The sequence below is a fragment of the Ciconia boyciana genome, chromosome 2, assembly GCF_034638445.1.
Source record: "Ciconia boyciana chromosome 2, ASM3463844v1, whole genome shotgun sequence".
Taxonomy (NCBI): domain Eukaryota; kingdom Metazoa; phylum Chordata; class Aves; order Ciconiiformes; family Ciconiidae; genus Ciconia; species Ciconia boyciana.
Genome location: NC_132935.1, coordinates 103,492,538 through 103,512,536, shown reverse-complemented (window position 1 = coordinate 103,512,536; position 19,999 = coordinate 103,492,538). Strand labels below are relative to the sequence as shown.

General features: G+C 41.1%; 1 protein-coding gene across 1 annotated transcript in view; it reads left to right on the top strand.

The window, feature by feature from the left end:
- CNTNAP2 (contactin associated protein 2) overlaps nt 1-19,999 on the top strand; it is a 1,193,181-nt gene that overhangs the window by 1,073,569 nt on the left and 99,613 nt on the right. The window contains exon 17 of the mRNA XM_072853401.1: nt 17,569-17,787. Coding sequence (XP_072709502.1) covers nt 17,569-17,787 — 219 coding nt within the window. The remainder of the gene's footprint in view (nt 1-17,568; nt 17,788-19,999) is intronic.

Sequence of the window (19,999 nt, the reverse complement as noted above, 5' to 3'; positions counted from 1 at the left end):
AAGAAAACTAAATATGCTAGATCTGTAACAATTCTCTTCTTCCAAAAATCAGAGGTTTTTCTAATCAAAGAAGGATATCCATTACATTGACTTTGTTAAATCCTTTATATGCTTTCATATTCTTTGTGTTCTGCCACACATTAGAAAGTGATGTCTGCTTCACTTACTGGCTTTATGTGCACTCTTACCCTCCTTGACGCAGGGTAAAATCTGGGCACTAAGTCATTAAACTATGGTAACTCTGTTAGTTTACCTTTTTGTTGTAATTCCTGTAATTTGAAATAAAAATTCACATGTAGAACTGAAGTCAACAAGCTGATACATAAAGACTTTCTTGTCCTGCTACATTTTGAAGTGACTGTGTGACTCCTTGCATTAGTTCATGTGGTAAGTAGTAGCAGGATGCCACTTTGAGCTCAGTTGACTTCTCCAGCCCAACTTTGTCACTGAGTTTTCTGTTTTAACAGCGTAAATGGCAACATGTTCCAAAACAAACCAGGAGGACAAGCTTCCTCTCTTCTTGATAGCAATGACTGAATTTGGTTTACTTCAGGACCAGATGTGTCTCCTTCTGAAGACCATGTGTCAGAGGCTAGATCCACCAGCAGGCGTAAGCATCTCTGTACAAAATTTTGATACTCAAAATACCTATTCAGCTGCCACCTAGCAGGAAGCGTGTCAAGCCTGTATCAGCCTAAATTTTCCAAAGGAATTTCCTCAAGATGTATCCTCTGGCATGCCCAGATGTGCCTGCATCTTTGCAACACCTGAGTAGCACATGAAGAGCTGTGGTTTCAGTGGGGTAGGCACTGCTCTGCCTACCTTACATGGCCAGACTTGGCAGGTGTTCCCAGTGCATTCCTTTTCTCTGCCCACATGAGTTTCAGATATCTACCTTCCACTGCATCTGTGGATGCTCTGATCACTAGATTATGAGGAAACAACGTCTTTGAATATCTCAATCTTTTCTTCACCACTTTGCAGGAATAATGGCATTCTTAATAAGCCATGGAGCAAATAAAGAGATAGACCTAGTGGCTAGGAGGCTGAGGTACAATTTTTTTTTTCCCAAAAAATACTTTAATATTTTAAAATGTTTATCTCAGCAAAGGACAAGTGTGTGGTTTTGATAACATACTGCCCATGGGACTAAAATGAATCTCAACTGCTCTTTCAGTAAGTAAATAGCCCATGCAGTCTTTGCAATCACAGAATCACACAATCACAATATGACTGAGTCTGGAGGGGACCTCTGGAGGTCATCTGGTCCAGCCCCCCTGCTCCAGACTTTCTCCCTGATCTCTGGGGCCTGGGACTCCTGAAGGCTGGTCTTGCTAGTAAAGACTGAGGCAAAGAAGTGTTCGTTACCTCAACCTTTTCCATGTCCTGTGTCACTAGGGCCCCCACATTCAGCAGTGGGCCCTCATTTTCCCTAGTCTTCTTTTTGCTGCTTAAGTAGCACTTAGGCACTTACAGAAGCCTATCTTCTTTTTGCCCTGCTCTCTCCTTTCAGGATCCTGAACTCCACCTTCTCGTGAGCACTCCAGCTGGTGCTGTCTTCAACCTTCACATCCCCAGCAAGCCCCTCCTTTTTTGTGAGTGTAAGGTCCAGCAGAGCATCTCTCCTCATTGGCTTCGCTTTCACTTGTGTCAGGAAGTTGTCATCGATGCTCTCCAGGAACCTTGTGTTGTCCCTCTGACAGATATTGGGGTGGTTGAAGACCCACATGAGGACCAGGGCTTGTGAACATGAGGCTACTTCTAGCTGCCTGTAGAAGATCTCATCCACTTTTTCTTCCTGGTCAGGTGGCCTATAGCAGACACCCCCTATACTGTCACCCATACCACTCTGTTCTTTAATCCTTACCTTTAAACATAATCAACATCATCCCATACATTGAAATGCCATGAGTGAGGAAATCTGAAATGGTCCAAACAAGCTGCATTGTTTCCTGAGGCTATATGGCCTGAAGCCAATGGGTCTTCTGGTCCTAATTAATTTAGATGCTTTTGAGAATCTTTCTTCTGAGTGTTTAAACAGGGTCTTGGTAGTCTGTAAACTACTTTTTTTCTTTAATTTGGGCTTTTTAGATAAAGTGTTGGCAATTGCATGGTTAGCCTGTTGAAAGTCTGGATTATTCTTTATTGTTTTCACCAAAGTAATTAATTTTTAAAGTAGAAAAATATTTTCTGTGACTAAATGATAAGATATAATGAAAGAGGAGGTGTTTTTAATAATAATACAATTGTATCCATAATGCTTCAAATATTTATGCACATGATTCATTCGAATTATATCAATAGATTGAGTCAAGTGAATATAATTTTATTCTCTTTAAGTGTTTGTGAGAACATTATAGTGTGGTAGACTCTAAATGTTCATATAAAGTTTTGGCCACAGATTTTCCTAACACTTCGCAGCATTTCATCATGGTTTAAATGCTAGTTTTAAAAAATACCAGTTTAAATCATGTTGAAAATTAATTAATTTTTAAGTCATTCTTGATTCAGTCTCTGTCTTTCTACCTTGCCTTGCTACAGTTGTTCTGAGGACAAGGAAAAGGAATATTTATTCTCCTGACTTTTCATTCAGAAACCTTGCATACACGTATAATTTAAAAGAAAAGAAAAAACATTCACATAAAACTTTGTTAAAAAGCTAATAAAGCAGTGAATCTATTTTCTAAGAAGAGCATGGAGGCAGTTACAAGATTGCCATTACACTATCTTACGAAATTTAGGCTTTTTATATCCTCTTGATCTAAACATCTTGACTTTGGTTTTAAAATAGAGCTTGGATCACTGTAGTGCATTTTTTCTCTACTCGTACACTGCAGACAGCTCTCTATTAGTATGAATTCTTAACAACAAATGTTTTATACAGTCATAAATCCTTTCACTCACCCTTTTATGTTTTCCACTGTTACAGCAGGAAATAGGAATGCGTCTCCTGTTGGCTTTACATTTCATGAGACTCAGGCACGTGGTGGAACAAAGTAGTTAAAAAAAGGTGGCTAAACCAGACAGGTCCCTCACACACAACTTACAGGGCAGAGTGCAACAGGGTTCTTACCCTGATGGTGACCCCTGGGCAGCCACAGAGGAATAAAGAGCAGCCATGAAAAATTGCTTATAAAACAGCCACTACAAATGACAAAAACTTACATGGCCAGGCAGAAAAATCAGTAAGTTCATATCATCATGAGCACCTGGCCAGATTGAAAAGTTTTTCAGTAGCTACCACCCAGGCATCTAAATACCTTTACAAGTCTTAACCACAGTCTACAGCAGAACCTACAGCTAATACACAAATTACAGAATAAGAAAAACACCACAGAAGAGGAAGAAAAGCACATGGGCAATGTACTCTTTCTCAAAATCCCACCACAGAGCGGTGACCGTCTTGATGTCTATTTTTCAGGCGTGCACCAGGTGCATTTGCCACTTTTAGTATGATGCACTGTTTACAGTTTTGGCTGATTTTTATGACATTCAACTGTGGCATATTCAAGAGGGGTTTTGATATCCTTTATCTCTGCTTGTAAGCACCCAGACTCATTGCTCAGCACTTTTAGAACCGTGCCAAATTCACAGCAATTTTTCGTAGAAAAGAAGCTGCTCTCTCCTCTCAAAAATCTCTCTGATACTTTACCATGCTCAGACATAATCTGATTCCATGAATGTTAGCACCCACTTTTATTTTGCCTTTCATCCAACAAAAAATAACTACCAGTTACACAAAATGCTTTATATGCTGCATGGGAGAGCTCTGTTTTGATGGCTGTGCTTCCCCCTTGTTGTGGTGTCTTCTGTTGCATGGGACCAATTCAGTTTCATGGTAAAGCGTTGCAGTTAAAAGGATATAATGAAGTATATGGTAACCCACTACAGACAGGAAAGCACACGCCTCCTCACCTTTTCCACTCAGTGCACTGACTACAGTTCCCTTTGTGTGAATCATCTCTCACAAAAGAGACCAGAAGATATTGCTGCTGTATTTTTTTAAGCTTTAGTAACTCTCAGGAGATGAATCAACAAGACCTTCAACTGAGTCACTGTTCCTTCCTTCCTTCCAAGCAGCTAAGTAGTTACTGGAAGAGGGCTGGCTGGATGGGAGATAATGTCGTTGATCTGAAATTGTATTATTGCCTTAGAAGTAAAGCAAGTAGGTATTTTTCAAGCCCTGCTCTAACCATCTGATGTGTGACCTTAAACAAGTCCTTTCACATATCTTTGCTTTGGTTCCCTGTTTATGCAGGACTGATAATGTTATTTTTCATTCTTGATGTCCATGGCTGAAAATTGCTACGTCAACTCAAATATAATCATAAAAATATGAGAGTTGTTTCCAAGTACTTATCTACAAGACAGCTGGAGTGCAATGAGCATAACTGAAGTAATTAATAAATAATGATAATAAATAATTATCTTCTTAGGGCATATTTGGCCTTTGCATGATCTTTCATGAGAAAATTTGGTACTTTCATTTGAATGCAGTATTTTTTATCCCCCAAAGCAATCTAATCTACTGTGTAGGAAGATTGGTATTTCTGTTTGATTGGTTAGTTGATAGTTGAGTTTATTTTGAAGTGAAATAAAAATAACTGATTCTTAGTTATTACCAAAATCAAATCCCTCCTTATCTTTGTTCTCACACAGATGCTTACTCATGATGAGGAAGGAGCTGTAGTCAGTTCTGATTTCCCTTCATATTGAGCTCCAGTATAGTTAGGCCTTTCCAAAATATTGTGAATTACATGTGTAAGTGGTTGTCTGCCAGTAGAAAGAGAATTGGTGTCCATCCACAAGGTGAGAGAAGCCAGGACCTTTTTTTTTTTTACTACCTTGCACCTGGAGAGCATTTAGCCAGTTGCAGGTAGCCCGTGTGCTTTGGAAAAGGTTGAGACAGGTTTCCAGCAGTTAAAAGTTCCCCCTCAGCTGCAGCCAGACAGCAGGTTGGACCACCCTAGGGAAAACTCGGGTAAGGATTGTAAGTCTGCACTGTTCTCTGCTCCAGCTTCTGCTCCAGAGGAGTAATCTAATCTTGTGTGTGCATGGAAACAAAATGGCTCACTGACATAATCACTCTCTACCAGAAACAAGCTGTAACTGAGAAGTGCTGCATCTAACAGATATGCCTCTTACCATATGCAACTTCTTAACCTTTTGAGAGCAGACTATGGTAGTGAATAGCCCACTTTTAATACTAGTATTGTTGAAACAGTGCAGCTGTAAATGTGCACTTGAGGAAATTACTCCACACAGTAGTATCCCAGTCTATTATTCCCTTAAATACTGAAAACCAGGGCGGGGGGCAGAAATAGTGTTGCTAGCTGAACTCACGTGAAACAGCAATAAGGAAGCACTGAAATACACCTGCAAATGTTTCAGAATATGTAGATAGGGATGAATATTGGTGCAAGTGGCATATGCACAATGAAATTAAGCTTGATGCTGCAGACTAGCCAACAGACGAGCAGAATAATGACCTGTAATTTTTTATTTCTTTATATATATACTTGTAACAAACTAATTGCTTTGACTTTCCTAATGCGATCCAAGAGGACTAATCATGCACTGGAGAAAAATGGAAAATGTAGGACTTTGTGATTTACTTTTTGGAACTGAATTATGCAGGAAACAGCAATAAAGCACACTTTTAGCTGCCAGAAATATAGATCACACTAGCAAAATCTTATTTACTAGACACTATGAGAATCCCCTAGCCATATGAATGCAGACAAAAGCCATCCTGGTGCCATGCTCCAGAAACACACATTTACTGCGAGTGATATACTGCTGGTAATTAATATACTTTTTAATTTCTTCCTTCTACCTGCTACTATCACTGCAGTCTTATCTAGCATGAGCTTCAGCAACCCAGCTCACTGTTATGTTCCAATTCCATCCAGAGAAGCACATATTCAGCATCAGAGGTTAAGCAAGGGAAACAGAGACAACAAACAGATTATCATCAGCAAACTAATAGTCCTACAGTCCATCAGCATCCTTTTTTCACTGAAGCTGATTGTCATGGTTTATCCCCAGACAGCAACTAAGCACCAGACAGCCGCTTATTCACTCCCATCACAGTGAGATGGGGGAGAGAATCGGAGGAGTAAAAGTGAGAAAACTCATGGGTTGAGATAAAGACAGTTTAATAGGGAAAGCAAAAGCCACGCACACGAGCAAAGCAAAACAAGGAATTAGTTCACCACTTCCCATGGGCAGGCAGGTGTTCAGCCATCTCCAGGAACGCAGGGCTCCTTCACACGTAATGGTTACTTGGGAAGACAAACGCCATCAGTCCTAATGTCCTCCCCTTCCTTCTTCTTCCCCCAGCTTTATATGCTGAGCATGACGCCATATGGTATGGGATATCCCTTTGGTCAGTTGGGGTCAGCTGTCCCAGCTGTGTCCCCTCCCAGCTTCTTGTGCACCCCCAGCCTACTCGCTGGTGGGGTGGGGTGAGAAGCAGAAAAGGCCTTGACTCTGTGTAAGCACTGCTCAGCAATAATGAAAACATCTCTGTACTATCAACAATGTTTTCAGCACAAATCCAAAACATACCCTCATACTAGCTGCTATGAAGAAAATTAACTCTATCCCAGCCAAAACTAGCACATTGATGAAAAAAATTACAGTGGGCTTCAACTGGATCCCCACAGAGAGCTGTCACCCTCACATTGAAAAAGTGTTTCCTGATGTTCAGAGGGAACCTCCTGTGTTTCACTTAGTGCCCATTGCCTCTGGTGCTGTCACTGGGCACCACTGAAAAAAGCCTGGGTCCATCTTCTTTATACCCTCACTTCAGGTATTTATATACATTGACAATATCCCCCGTGAGCTTTCTGTTCTCCAGGCTGAACAGTCCCAGCTCTCTCAGCCTTTCCTCATATGTGAGGTACTCCAGTCCCTTAATCATCTTAGTGGCCCTTCACTGGACTCTCTCCAGTATGTCCATGTCTCTCTTGTACTGGGGAGCCCAAAACTGGACACAGTACTCCAGGTGTGGCCTCACCAGTGCTGAGTACAGGGGAAGGATCACCTCCTTCAACCTTCTGGCAACAATCCTCCTAATGCAGCCCAGGATACCATTTGCGTTCTTTGCCACCAGGGCACATTGTTGACTCATGTTCAACTTGGTGTCCACCAAGACCCCCAGGTCCTTTTCTGCAAAGCTGCTTTCCAGCCAGGTGACCCCCAGCATGTACTGGTGCATGGGGTTTTTCCTCACCAGGTGCAGGACTTTGCACTTCCCCTTGCTGAACTTTGTGGAGTTCCTGTCAGTCCATTTCTCCAGCCTGTCGAGGTCCCTCTGGATGGCAGCATGGACATCCCAGTTTTGTGACATCTGCGAACCTGCTGAGGGTAGACTCTGCCCTGTCATCATCTAGATCATTAATGAAGATTTGAAGAGGATTGGAGCCAAGATTGACCCCAGGGATACACCACTAGTTACTATCTTTCCTACCTTACAGCTTCCATCTGCCTTCTCCTCACTTGCCTTTTCCACAATTTTTTTCTGTCATCTCCTCTCCCCAGTATTTCCCAGTACTCTGGAAACCCCAGACCATGGGAGTCCCAGAATTTCCCAGGGCTATGCTGCAATGTAGTTCAGTACTTCTGAGTCAACTGGTATATATTGAATATCCAAGATTAAAACCACAGGTGAGGATAATGAATTTCAGGGGCTCAGCATGGAGACAATAAGGGAAGATTATTATAGTAGAGGGAGTCTAATCTGACAAATGCAATGAAGGAACAAGAAAACAGCTAGCTATTCAGTCAAGCAGCCAGATATATGAAAATATATTTGAACAGTCATAAAATGAAATTATGAAAGAAGGATTTTAACATATGTAATTCCCATTAATCCAAAGACGCTTGATTTCTGTAAACAGAAGGCTAGGATTTAGACTTATTATTTGTCCAGTTGTTGAAATTACTGGTCCAGTTGTAAATCTTACTAGAAGGAAGATATGAACATATCATGGAAGAAGGACAATAATGTATTAAGGTTCATGTCTTTTAAATATACAGCAAAACAATTTATTTGTGTGCAGTCTTGTCTTACAATGTGACAACATAGTCATATGCATAAGAAAACAGCGGCTTTTGCTGAATCAGGACGTCTCTCAGTAGATCTAATTCCCTGTCCATTTGCAAAGAAATGTCACTGCAAGTTTGCAGCTACCAGATGTAGATACTGCACACAGCAGAGACTGAATCAAGTACCTTCAGGCTGCAGACTAAATGGTGGAGAAAATGAGGATCAAAAATATGAGAAGGATAGGCACTTCAGAGGATGCTCTTTTCTGCATTTGACAAAGCTTTTTTCTTTATTTTTCATTCTGATGTGGTTTTTTGGTCTGCAGGATACTTTGAAAATTTCAAAATTAAAACATTGTATAAAAACTCACTGGAAAGGTCATAAGAAGCTTCAGACATTCTGCACAGTTCTGTATTCCTGATGAATTTGCAGAGGAATTTAATAAATCCTATTCACCATAAATTAGTTTCTTTAATCTTTGCAAAAAAACCACCCTTGGATTTCTATTTTATCTTTTCTAAGTATTACTGTATCATTTTTTCCAAACCTTTAATGGTCAAAGCCATTCAGTTATACGTGTTTTCATTCCTTTACCTTTCATTGAGAAGTTAATTTCTCTTCTCCTTTCTGTACATGTTTCTAGACTTCCTATGTCTGAAGGTAAAATATCTTTAAAAATATTTTCTCCAGGCAACAAGAATTTCACTGAGCAGAAATCAGTAATACTGTTACAGAATGTCTGAAATAACTCATATTTAAAAACTAACTTTACAGATATATCATCAAAATATTAATGCTAATAGCAGTCACTGTACTTCCTTTTTCACAGGGGAATAATATTTTATCAATATATACGGTAATCTCTCTTCCCACATATCTCAAGTCCCTGAACATCAAGGCAGGGACTGAGGGAACAAAGTCCCTCCCATTGTAACCCAACTCAGGTTCATGACCACCTGAGGAACCTGAACGTACATGGTCCATGGGACCTGACAAGATGCATCCCAGGGTCCTGAGAGAATAGGCTGATGTAGTTGCCAAGCCACTCTCCATCATATTTGAACTGTCATGGCACTCAGGTGAAGTCCCCAGTGACTGGAAAAAGGGAGAAACATCACACCCATTCTTAAAAAGGGTGGAAAGGAGGATGCAGGGAACTAGCAACTAGTCAGCCTCACCTCTCTGCCTGGTAAGATCATAGAACAGATCCTCCTAGAAGCTATGTCAAGGCATATGCATGACAGGGAGGTGATTAGAGACAGCCAACATGGTTTCATCAAGGGAAAATTGTGTCTGACTAATCTAGCGGCCTTCTACGATGGAGTGACTGCATCAGTGGACAAGGGAAGAGCTACTGATGTCATCTGGACTTCTGTAAGGCCTTTGATATGGTCCTTCACAACATTCTTGATGCTAAATTGGAGAGATATGGGTTTCATGGACGGACTGTCAGATGGATAAGGAACTGGCTGGATGGCCATGTCCAAAGAGTTATAGTCAATGGTTCAATGTCCAAGTGGAAACCAGTAATGAGTGGTGTCCCTCAAGGGTCCGTACCGGGACTAATACTATTTAATATCTTCATCAGTGGCATAGACAGTGGGATTGAGTGCACCCTCAGCAAGTTTGCAGATGATACCAAGCTGAGTGGTGCAGTTGATAGCTTGAGGGAAGGGATGCCATCCAGAGGGACCTGGACAGGCTGGATGAGTCAGCCCATGTGAACCTCATGAAGTTCAACAAGGCCAGGTGCAAGGTCCTGCACCTGGATCAGGGCAATCCCCAGTATCACTACAGACTGGGTCATGAATGGATTGAGAGCAGCCCTGCAGAGGAGGACTTGGGGGTACTGGTGGACAAAAAATTGGACATGAGCTGGCAATGTGCACTTGCAGCCCAGAAAACCAATCGTATCCTGGGCTGCATACAATGAAGTGTGGCCAGCAGGTCGAGGGAGGTGGTTCTCCCCCTCTACTCCACTCTTTTGAGACCCCACCTGGAGCACTGCGTCCAGCTCTGGGGTCCCCAGCACAAGACAGACATGGACCTGTTGGAGTCGGTCTAGAGGAGGGCCACGGAAGTGATCACAGGGCTGGAACACCTTTTCTACAAAGAAAGGCTGATAGAGTTGGGGTTGTTCAGCCTGGAGAAGACAAGGCTCCAGGGAGACCTTGTTGCTGCCTTTCAATATATAAAAGGGGCTTGTAAGAAAGCTGGACAAAGACTTCTTATGAACACATGTAGTGACAGGAAAGGGGGCAAGGGGCAATGGTTTGAAACTGAAAGAGGGTAGATTTAGATTGAACATAAGGAAGAAATTCTTCACGATGAGGGTGGTAAGACACTGGACCAGGTTGCCCAGAGAAGTTGTTGATGCCCTATCATTGGAAGTGTTCAAGGTCAGTTTTGATTGGGCTCTGAGCAACCTGATCATGAAAGATGTCCCTGCCCATGGCAGGGGGGTTGGACTAGATGATCCCTTCCAATGAGGACTAGAAGGTCCCTTCCAACCCAAACCATGCTATGGTTCTGTGATTCTGTGATTGATTGTCTGATGGATTGTTTACTCCATACAGAATATAAGCTTGTTCCAAAGGTTCAGAAAGACACTGAGCCTCACGTGTTACTGTATTATATCTTGTGGATGGATTTATGCCATGAGAAGTGGGTGTTGAATGATGTTAAATGAAAGTGATAGCTTTACTCACCCTTCTTTCCTTCTTGACACTTAAAATGACTGCATAGGATCCAAGAGAGTGTAAAGTTGCATGATATTTTTGTTTGAGTTGTTAACCTACAGGCAAATGTAGAATGTGTCTAGTCTGTACAACGAACTCCTATGTTAGAGAGATACCTGAGCAAATTCTAAGATAGCATGTCCACATAAATCAGCACTCAGCTATGCTGGGTTTGATCCTAGGTGCAGTATAGCCTCTCATTAGAACTAATTACTCTTGGCACAGTATCATGCTGATGCAGCTGTGCAGCTTCCAGAGCTAGTTCATTTGGCACTTAACTCGGGGATCACTGCAGTCTTGGGCATAGATGTGCACTGTCATTTGGTCAGATGAGTGAAGCTTTTGCTCATTAGTTCAAATGGCCATTTCATTTGGGAATTAGATAAATGATGAAATCTTCCAGACGCTTAGTCCAATTATTGTAAATATGGTCAGGATTTTTGACAACTACCTGATTATTAACAGACAGTCAAGCTACGCAGTAATTCCTGCATTGCAGTCAAGCAACTTGGATCAACAGTTTCTCTCTGAGATGTTGTTTTGGTGGCTTTAGTTTTTAGTTGTGTCCCTTGAGAAGTGGCCTCCTCAAAGCAGGTCCTGTGTTCCAATATGGCACTTCAGGGTAGCATCTGTAGCCTTTTCCACATATTTTCAGCAGCCAGGAACAAGCTATCAATGCTGTTTCAATGTCAGCATTGGCATGGTGATCTCTCACCCCTGAGCAAATGAGGGCAGCAGGGCAGGTGATTTAGAGATGACTCTCTAAAGCTATCTTTAAACCCAGCTGAGTATAAGTGGGAAAGGTGGACAAGGTAGTTGCTTTCAAATCCTGGAAAGCCCTCTTTTCTATCCAGAGTCTACTAAAGTCAATGGGAAGGATTCCAGTAACTACAGTTATGAGACCTGATCTTGACCCTGGTCATGGATTCCATATAAAGATACATAAACCACTAGCTCTAGATACATTTAACATCTCTATCTGTTGATTAAGTTTTCGTTCATTTTCAATTATTTCACTGAATTCTGTCTACTTGTTTAGTCAGTGAGCCCTTTGTCAGAGGTGTATTCACAAACAAACTGTCCAAGAAGTTTGGCCTTACAGAGATAGAATATTTTCAAGCTGTTGTTTTCACAGAACAAGCAAGCAAAGTGGAGGGGGGAAATATCTGTCTGGCAGGTTTTAGTCTACAGTTTATAGCTTATTGTTGTATCCTGTTTTACAGCCAAGCAAGTGAGCTCTGATTCTAGCTGTAACAAGGCATTTATGTTCTAAGAATGGGATTTCAAAAGGATCCTAAAGAAGTTAGATACTCTAGCCTTTGATGTAAGTCAACTAAAACATCAGTGAGTCCCATTGAAGGGTATAAAAATCCATCGGGGAGGTAAAAGAAACAAAGCACAAGGGAGGAGATGAAAGTATGTGTTTCAGAGAAAGGATAATGGGAGAGAAGGACAGAGAGACAGGCATACAAAACTGACTATGAGGAGGGTTATAATCCCTCCTCCTTTTTTTTTCACAGCTGATGTGTCTTGAGAACCTCCACCTACTGATTAGCATCTTGTGAGCACCCACCTGTCTGTCAGTGTCTCTTCCTCTGCTGGCAGCCTCATTATAGCTAGAGATTTATCAACAAGGATCATACTGGATTTTCCTAGTTTGATACTTGTTGATAAAATGCAATTTATCAACAAGGATCAAACTAGGAAAATAGAAAAAAAAGAGATTTGAAACACAAAGAGTTCTAGGAAAATGGGATACCTAGCTGTTCATAGGTCTTGAATGCCAGAAAAGTCTATCAGCTCATTTAGCCTGACCTTCTGCATAGCAAAGGACATACAAGTGCATGCTACTTCCCGTGCGGTTGAGCCTCAGAATCTGTGTTTAACTAAAGCATATCTACCAGAAAGCCTTGAAAGGAAGGACCCAAGGAACGCAGAATCCCACAGGCAATGCAGTCATAGAATCACAGAATCATAGAATACCAGGTTGGAAGGGACCTCAAGGATCATCTGGTCCAACCTTTCTTGGCAAAAGCACGGTCTAGACAAGATGGCCCAGCACCCTGTCCAGCCAAATCTTAAAAGTGTCCAACGTTGGGGAATCCACCACTTCCCTGGGGAGGTTATTCCAATGGCTGATTGTTCTCATTGTGAAAAATTTTCCTCTTGTGTCCAATCGGAATGCCCCCAGGCGTAACTTGTACCCATTACCCCTCGTCTTTTCCACGTGACTCCTTCTAAAAAGGGAGTCTCCATCTTCTTTGTAGCCACCCTTTAAATACTGGAACATGGTGATAAGGTCTCCTCTAAGCCTTCTTTTCTCAAGGCTGAACAAACCCAGTTCTCTCAGCCTTTCCTCATATGGCAGGCTTCCCAGTCCTTTGATCATCTTTGTGGCCCTTCTCTGGACCCTCTCCTGCCTGTCCACATCTTTTTTGTATAGTGGGGACCAAAACTGAACACAGTATTCCAGGTGTGGCCTGGCAAGCGCTGAGTAGAGTGGCATAATGACTTCATTATCTCTGCTGGTAATACCCTTGTTGATGCAACCCAGCATCCTGTTGGCTTTCTTTGCCGCAGCAGCACACTGTTCACTCGTATTGAGCTTGTTGTCCACCAGGACCCCCGGGTCCCTTTCCACAGAGCTGCTCCCCAGCTGCGTAGATCCCAGCCTGTGCTGTACTCCTGGATTATGTTTTCCCAGGTGCAAGACCTTACATTTGTCTTTGTTGAACTTCATAAGGTTCTTGTTAGCCCACTCTTCCAGCTTATCCAGGTCTTCCTGCAGGGTGGGTTAGTCGTGTCCCTTCCTTTTTACAGGCAAATGCCTCATAGATTTAAGTTGAGGAAATGGTGGGATCTGAATAGAGCTAAAAAACAAGAACACAGAACAAAGAGTGAGAAGGGCATTTTGTTTGCCAAAGTTGCACTTCTGTGTTCTGAACAGATGGCTGACAATGACCTGAGACCTTAGAAAATTGAATCGATGAAAGAAACGTGTTCAGATTTAATTATATGTAATTGCACAAGGCACAGAAAGGGTAAAACTAAGCCCCAAGCCTCAGTTAATTGAGTGAATATATGTGGCAGGAGCACAGAAAAAATTCACCCTTGTTCAATTTTATGAAGTTTCCATCACAAAATCTTGTACTCACTGAATAAACTAAAACCCACATTTATTTTCTTTTTTTATTTCATAATTAAGCAATTTCAGACATTTGTTCAATGTCTGATCCTCATTCTCATTTCTTAGAACAACTGGCTTGAGTTTTATGGTGTTTGGTAGAATAGAAAATAAAATGATCATTGGGAAAACTCTCTTCATGTGCTACAAAGTGACTGACCAGTAGAAATCTCTGGGACCTGTACAGCTCATTTTCTACATGGTTCTGAAAAAATCCTGCTCTGGTTCTGTTGGTCACTGTGAATAAATAGTGACATGTGCACATGTATGTTAGATACCTTGTAATCATCCCCTTCAAAAGTTTGACAGAATAATACCACTGTCATGTCAACCAAGGATGTATTCGAGTCAAAGATGCCCCATCATGCAAGGGTTGTATGTGTAGACATAAAGAGATTGAAAAGTAAACCATACTTAGGAAAAAAAAAACCCCTAAATAATTGCTACTCTTCTACATAACTAGTTATGCTGAATTTCTGAACAAATTTGATGTTGTAATGGGTCTGGCTGAGCTGGAGTTAACTTTCTGCACAGCAGCCCGTATGGTGCTGTGTTTTGGATTTGTGCCTGAAACATTGTTGATACCACACCACTGTTTTGGCAATTGCTGAGCAGTGCTTGCACAGCATCAAAGCTTTCTCTCTTTCCCACTTCTCCCCCAGTCAGTAGGCTGAGGGTAGAAAAGAAGTTGGAAAGGGACACAGCCAGGACAGTTGACCCGTGGCCAAAGGGATACTCCATACCATACAACACCATGCTCAGCAGTAAAGCTGGGGTGGAGGAAAAAGAAGGAGCGGGGGCAGCGCTGTGTGCTCAAAGCCCCACCCAACCTGACCTTGAACACTTCATTCCCCCAGTCCCTGCCTTGAGATTCAGGGGCTCAAGAGATGTGGGAAGAGCAATTGCCAGTGAAAACTGAGACAAAAAAGTTTTTGAGTACCTCAGCCTTCTCCATGTCAGTTGTCACCAGATCCCCTGCCTCATCTACTGAGGAGGTACAATTTCTTTTGTTTTCCTTTTCTGACTAACATGCCTGTTATCAGATGTTCATCCATTTCCACTAAAGTACAAGTACTAATCATTTTACCTAGAGATGACCCTGGTTGGAGAACATAACTGATCTGTAGACTCCAAAATTCATTCCAGTGGAAACTGAGAATGAAGAGTCAGAACCAGCAACATAACTCGCATGTGAGAAATGTTGTCGTGCAGCCTCTGCCCATCTGCAAAGCTCTTTTCATTTATATACTTCATGTTTTTTCAGTCCATCAGTCTACCAAATAAGTTTCCTCCCCTTTGGTTTATGACAGTCATGCTTCTAGGTTGCTTGGGGATGGATCAGCAGAGTCCATAGATGCTGTACTGCCTTCTCTAACTTCTCATGTCAGCAGGTACATGCAGTGAAAATGGCCTTTGATGAGAAGACTTTTCTGGAATGCTTTTCCTTCCCTAACTATTAGATTGAATATAAAAATATAATATGAATTTATACAAATGGTACTCTTCTATGTCAGAGTGAATAATTTTCTCCAATAAGTACAAATTTCATTATAAGTCTTTCAGGCTGTGATACAGATTTCAATTTAAAGCCATGCATAAAGCTAGACTATGCAGGCACAGAACTTCTACTTGAAATATCTTTATTTGTCAATTCTCTACACTTTCTCTTTCTCTTTTAAAGGAAGAATAATCTTCCTTTAAAAACTTAGAGATGCTTCCATCCAGAAGACCAAGAGCTTGCAAACAAAGAAGCATTCTTGCAGAGGTTTTCAAAATCCTGGATGGGGTTGTAGTCAAGGTATCCACGAGCAATATCAACAGTGCCATCAGTTGCCGCAGAATAAGATGAAAAGTCTGCTAAGGGGTTCTCATTTTACAGCCTTGTAGACAGACGGCTTTTGGGAAGCAATTCAAGCCTGACAATGAAGAGATCCAAGGCGGTTCTTCAAAGCAAAAAGTAAAGGAGAATTACACACACATCCTTGAAAATAGACTTGAACACAACATACAACTTAAGTACTGGAGAGATTTTACTCTAATTCCTAATTTGCCTGAGTTTATTGGCAGAACTGCTGAAGTTATAAGACATAATAACATTAAAATGAAACATCATTATTTCTTTAATGGCAAGCTTTGGTTCATACAGATTTTCTGTCTTGTAAAGTGGAAAAGGCCAAACAGACTAAATTCATGGCTTATGAAAGGCAGTTCATTCAAGAAATGAAATTATTTTATTCAGCAGAGAACAGAGAGTACAACAGCAATAAAATATGCTTTTAATTTTTTTTTTTAGGAATAGCCAATTTTGCAGAAAAAAATCAAAGGTGTCAATTGTATAATAAATTCGGGTTGAAAGAACATTCTCTGTAAAAAGTTTATTCCTATCCTTCCAGTTTTCATAAAAATGCATTTAATTCAGTCTGACATAACCTTGTGAAAATCTGTTAGGTCACGTACAATAATATTTCCCACTATTTATCAGCGTTGTTAGTGATAATGATCATGGAGTGGTGCTTCTACCACAATTTAATAGCCTCGCTGAGTAAGATTTTTATAAGACTGTTTTATTAATTCAACCAAACAAGAAACCACAGCTGTACTGGAACACTGAGACTATAATTGGGCACCCGAGATTTTTCAGAAGAATTAAAAGGACACTTCAGCTTTTTTATTTTATATGTAAGAAAAACAAATTAAATGGACCTCTTGGCTGTCTTTACTTCTGTCTGGTATCCTCCTTTGTGAATGCTATCATTGATAATCCATTTTCTGGTAACCCTTTCATCTGATGTTTTCCCACCGTAATATAATGTACAACCCCTAATTATATAAACTAAACATCAGTAGGAAAGTAAAAATTACATTTCTTCATTCCAAAATCATCTATATATTATTAATGACACTCCCTGTTTAATAGTAAGTATCAATTATATAGTTTGCCAAGGATGACCTGGAGGAATGTCTAGTAGAGCCTAACGGACATTTGTAAAATTTCTAAACATGTTTTGAATCATCCACTATAAATAGAGCACACTAGTGCTTGCTAAGAATCCATTTCTTTTTCAGCCATAAAATCTCTCATAGGTCATTACCACTGCATTATTAGTTCATTGTAAAACTTAATTGCCCCTCAAAAGAAAAAAAAATGTAGACTTCCCCTGCACCACTTTTTTTATCAAAATGCATATTTCCCTAAAGAAACCTATGGAAACTGGAAAGCTGCAGAAATCAAAAATTAATGTCATTGTTTCAGGGTCTGTTGATGTTTTTTCTAAAAGCTGGTGAACAGGCTTTTCCAATATTATTGAAATTAATAGTGGAAATAAAAAATTCTCTTCAAGGATATAATTTATTCTGGTTAAATTTTACAAGCCAAACTGATGTGATTTCCATCACATGCTATAGAAACTTTTCACAATGGCTTCCTTGGAGATACTTTAACTCCTACTCAAGTTAGAACTGAACGTGCTTATAAATTCTGAAAGGTGGCCGAGCAGTGTGTATTTCTAGCAAATATGACTCATTTCTGTTTAGGAAGTATAAATGAATTTGTTTACAACATAAGATGGGTTCCCTTTTGCTTGGTCTTTCAGCTGCTACGGAGGTTTCCTTTTCATTTGATGTTGGCAATGGGCCTGTGGAAATCATTGTTAGATCTCCCAACCAGCTCAATGATGACCAGTGGCATCGGGTCAATGCTGAGAGGAATGTCAAACAGGCCAGCCTGCAGGTCGACCAGTTACCCCTGGAGGTCCGGAAAGCACCAACAGAAGGACACACGCGACTGGAATTGTACAGCCAGCTCTATGTTGGTAAGATGCAGAGTGGGTAACTGGGCTTTGCTGTCACATTCTGAACACTTTGCCTTGTGTCTTGCCAACAGCAGTTAGTTTAATGTGGGAAGTTGTGCTCCTGAAGCACTTGCATGACAGCGCGGGGGGGAAAAAAATAAAAAAAAGAAGAAAAGACAAGCATGTCCATAATTACAGAAATAAGAAGACCAGCTAAGAGAAAAATATTCTGTGCTGGCAACTTGTCATTTTTATCTTTCCCCACTTGCAGCTCCTGGCTGAAAGTGCCTCTAGCAGGCAGTAGTGCCAAAGTCCTTTTTTTGCCAAGTGTGTCTCACGCACACACACTTATTCACCAGAGGAGTGAAAAATTCTGCATAGGTCTTGCCAGGGCTGCATGTGCCTGCAGTGCCCATCCTAGCCTCGGCAGCACTTTCAGCCTCTTCAGGATTGATCATTGCCCACGCTTTTGTGTTCACGGCTCTCACTGCAGTCTTTTCCCTTTAGTCCTGTGGGCTGTTTGCCCATTTGATGTAGGAAGGCATCACACAGTGTTACACAAATGCATTCCCTGGAACCAAGTTAGTCCAGCTGCTTTCTGGAGCTGCTGGTCTCCGCTACATTTTGGGCAGGCTATTCCAGCAGCACTTGTATTTCTCTGACTGTTAGCCCCAGGGCTGTGAAGTGCAGACATGCCAAGTGCCGTTAGCTGGATTCAGAACTGCATGAAATGTTGAGCAAAGAAGCACTTTCCTACCTCTCCAGATAACTGTTAACAGGAGAAGAGGGAAGGGGGAAGGAAAAAAAGACATTATCTCATTTTTTTCCCATGTCAGTCAGGGTTCAAACAGCAGACATGAATTAAAATGTTTAAAGCCATCACTGCCTTAGTAAACAGCACAGTGTCACTGCAAACTGTGTATAATGTGTCACCAGATGTGCAGTCATTATTTAAAAACTCAGATTCTCCTTTACTGCTGACTGTGATCCCAATAAAAGGCAGTTCAAAAATAAGCTGAAGTGTGAAGTTTGTTTAAAAGAGGGAGCCTTAACCTTTTAAAATAAATACCAAGCCTTTTGCTGAAAACAGAAAGAGCCGGACTTTTTTTCCAGCCTGAGTTCTTGGAGAATTGTTAATAACGGTGATTTTTACTGGTAGTTTCGAATTAACTGTAACATCAGCAATGTTTTGAAATACCGAGTACCTTTATTGCCAAAAACTGAATGTCCAGATCTGCACCAGATTTTCTTTCTTTCTGAATCATATCCATTTCATATAACTTGGTGATTGGAGCACACGTCTCGAAGAACAGATTTAAATCCTTACCCCGAGTCAGACCGAGAATCTATTTGAGTTGGAGTGTCCCAAATGAACACCCTGAACATCAGGGCCTGGAGAGTAATACTGAACAAGAATTGTTTCGATGCCTCCTGTTCCACTTTCTGGAGAATAAATGTCTATTCCTTGGGCCAGCGAGAGAGCCTGAGGGATGATGACTTCATGTCCTAGGGGCTGGGACAGTCACCAGGAGGGGAAAGAAGCCAATTAGATGTATTGGGGTTTTTTTCGTCAGTGCAGTATATATGAATTTACATAGAGTGGAACCACACCAGAATGTCCTCTGCCCTGTGCACTTGGCAGAGGCTGAGCATTGCCTCCTCTTACTCCAAATCATCCAGTTACCAGCAGTTGATTTGAAGCAGCCCTCTCTCTTTGGTTTGTATTTAGTCCTCTTCCCCACTCAGGTAAATATCAGCCTCTGTGCTCTGTGGTGATGAGCGTTCAGATCTCCTCAGGGACTCTTCAGCACCTGCGATGCTGCAGTAATCAGAGAGATGAGAGGATGAGGAGAAAGGATGACAGCCACTCATTGTTATTTGCTTGCATTTTTTAGGTTTTTTGTTTCTATTCCAGCCCCAGATGAGACTTTCCTAGCTGAAATCACATTTTTCAGCAAGTGTTTACTAGGGGGGAAAAAGGAACAGTTCTTATTGACTGCTAAGAAAAGCCATCTCAACCCAGATTTTTAAATGTAGCTCTTCAGTGTTACATCCTTTGCCCTATACTCAGGCAACTAAGCAATATACCCGATGTACTTGGAAATTAACTTCTATATTTCCTATTGCAACTGAGAGTGGGGATTTAAATCTTTTCCTTCTTGGAAAAAAGGATCCCCATTGTGGCTTTGAAAAACGTAACACTGCATAACATATTATGGCATTATGATTAGCA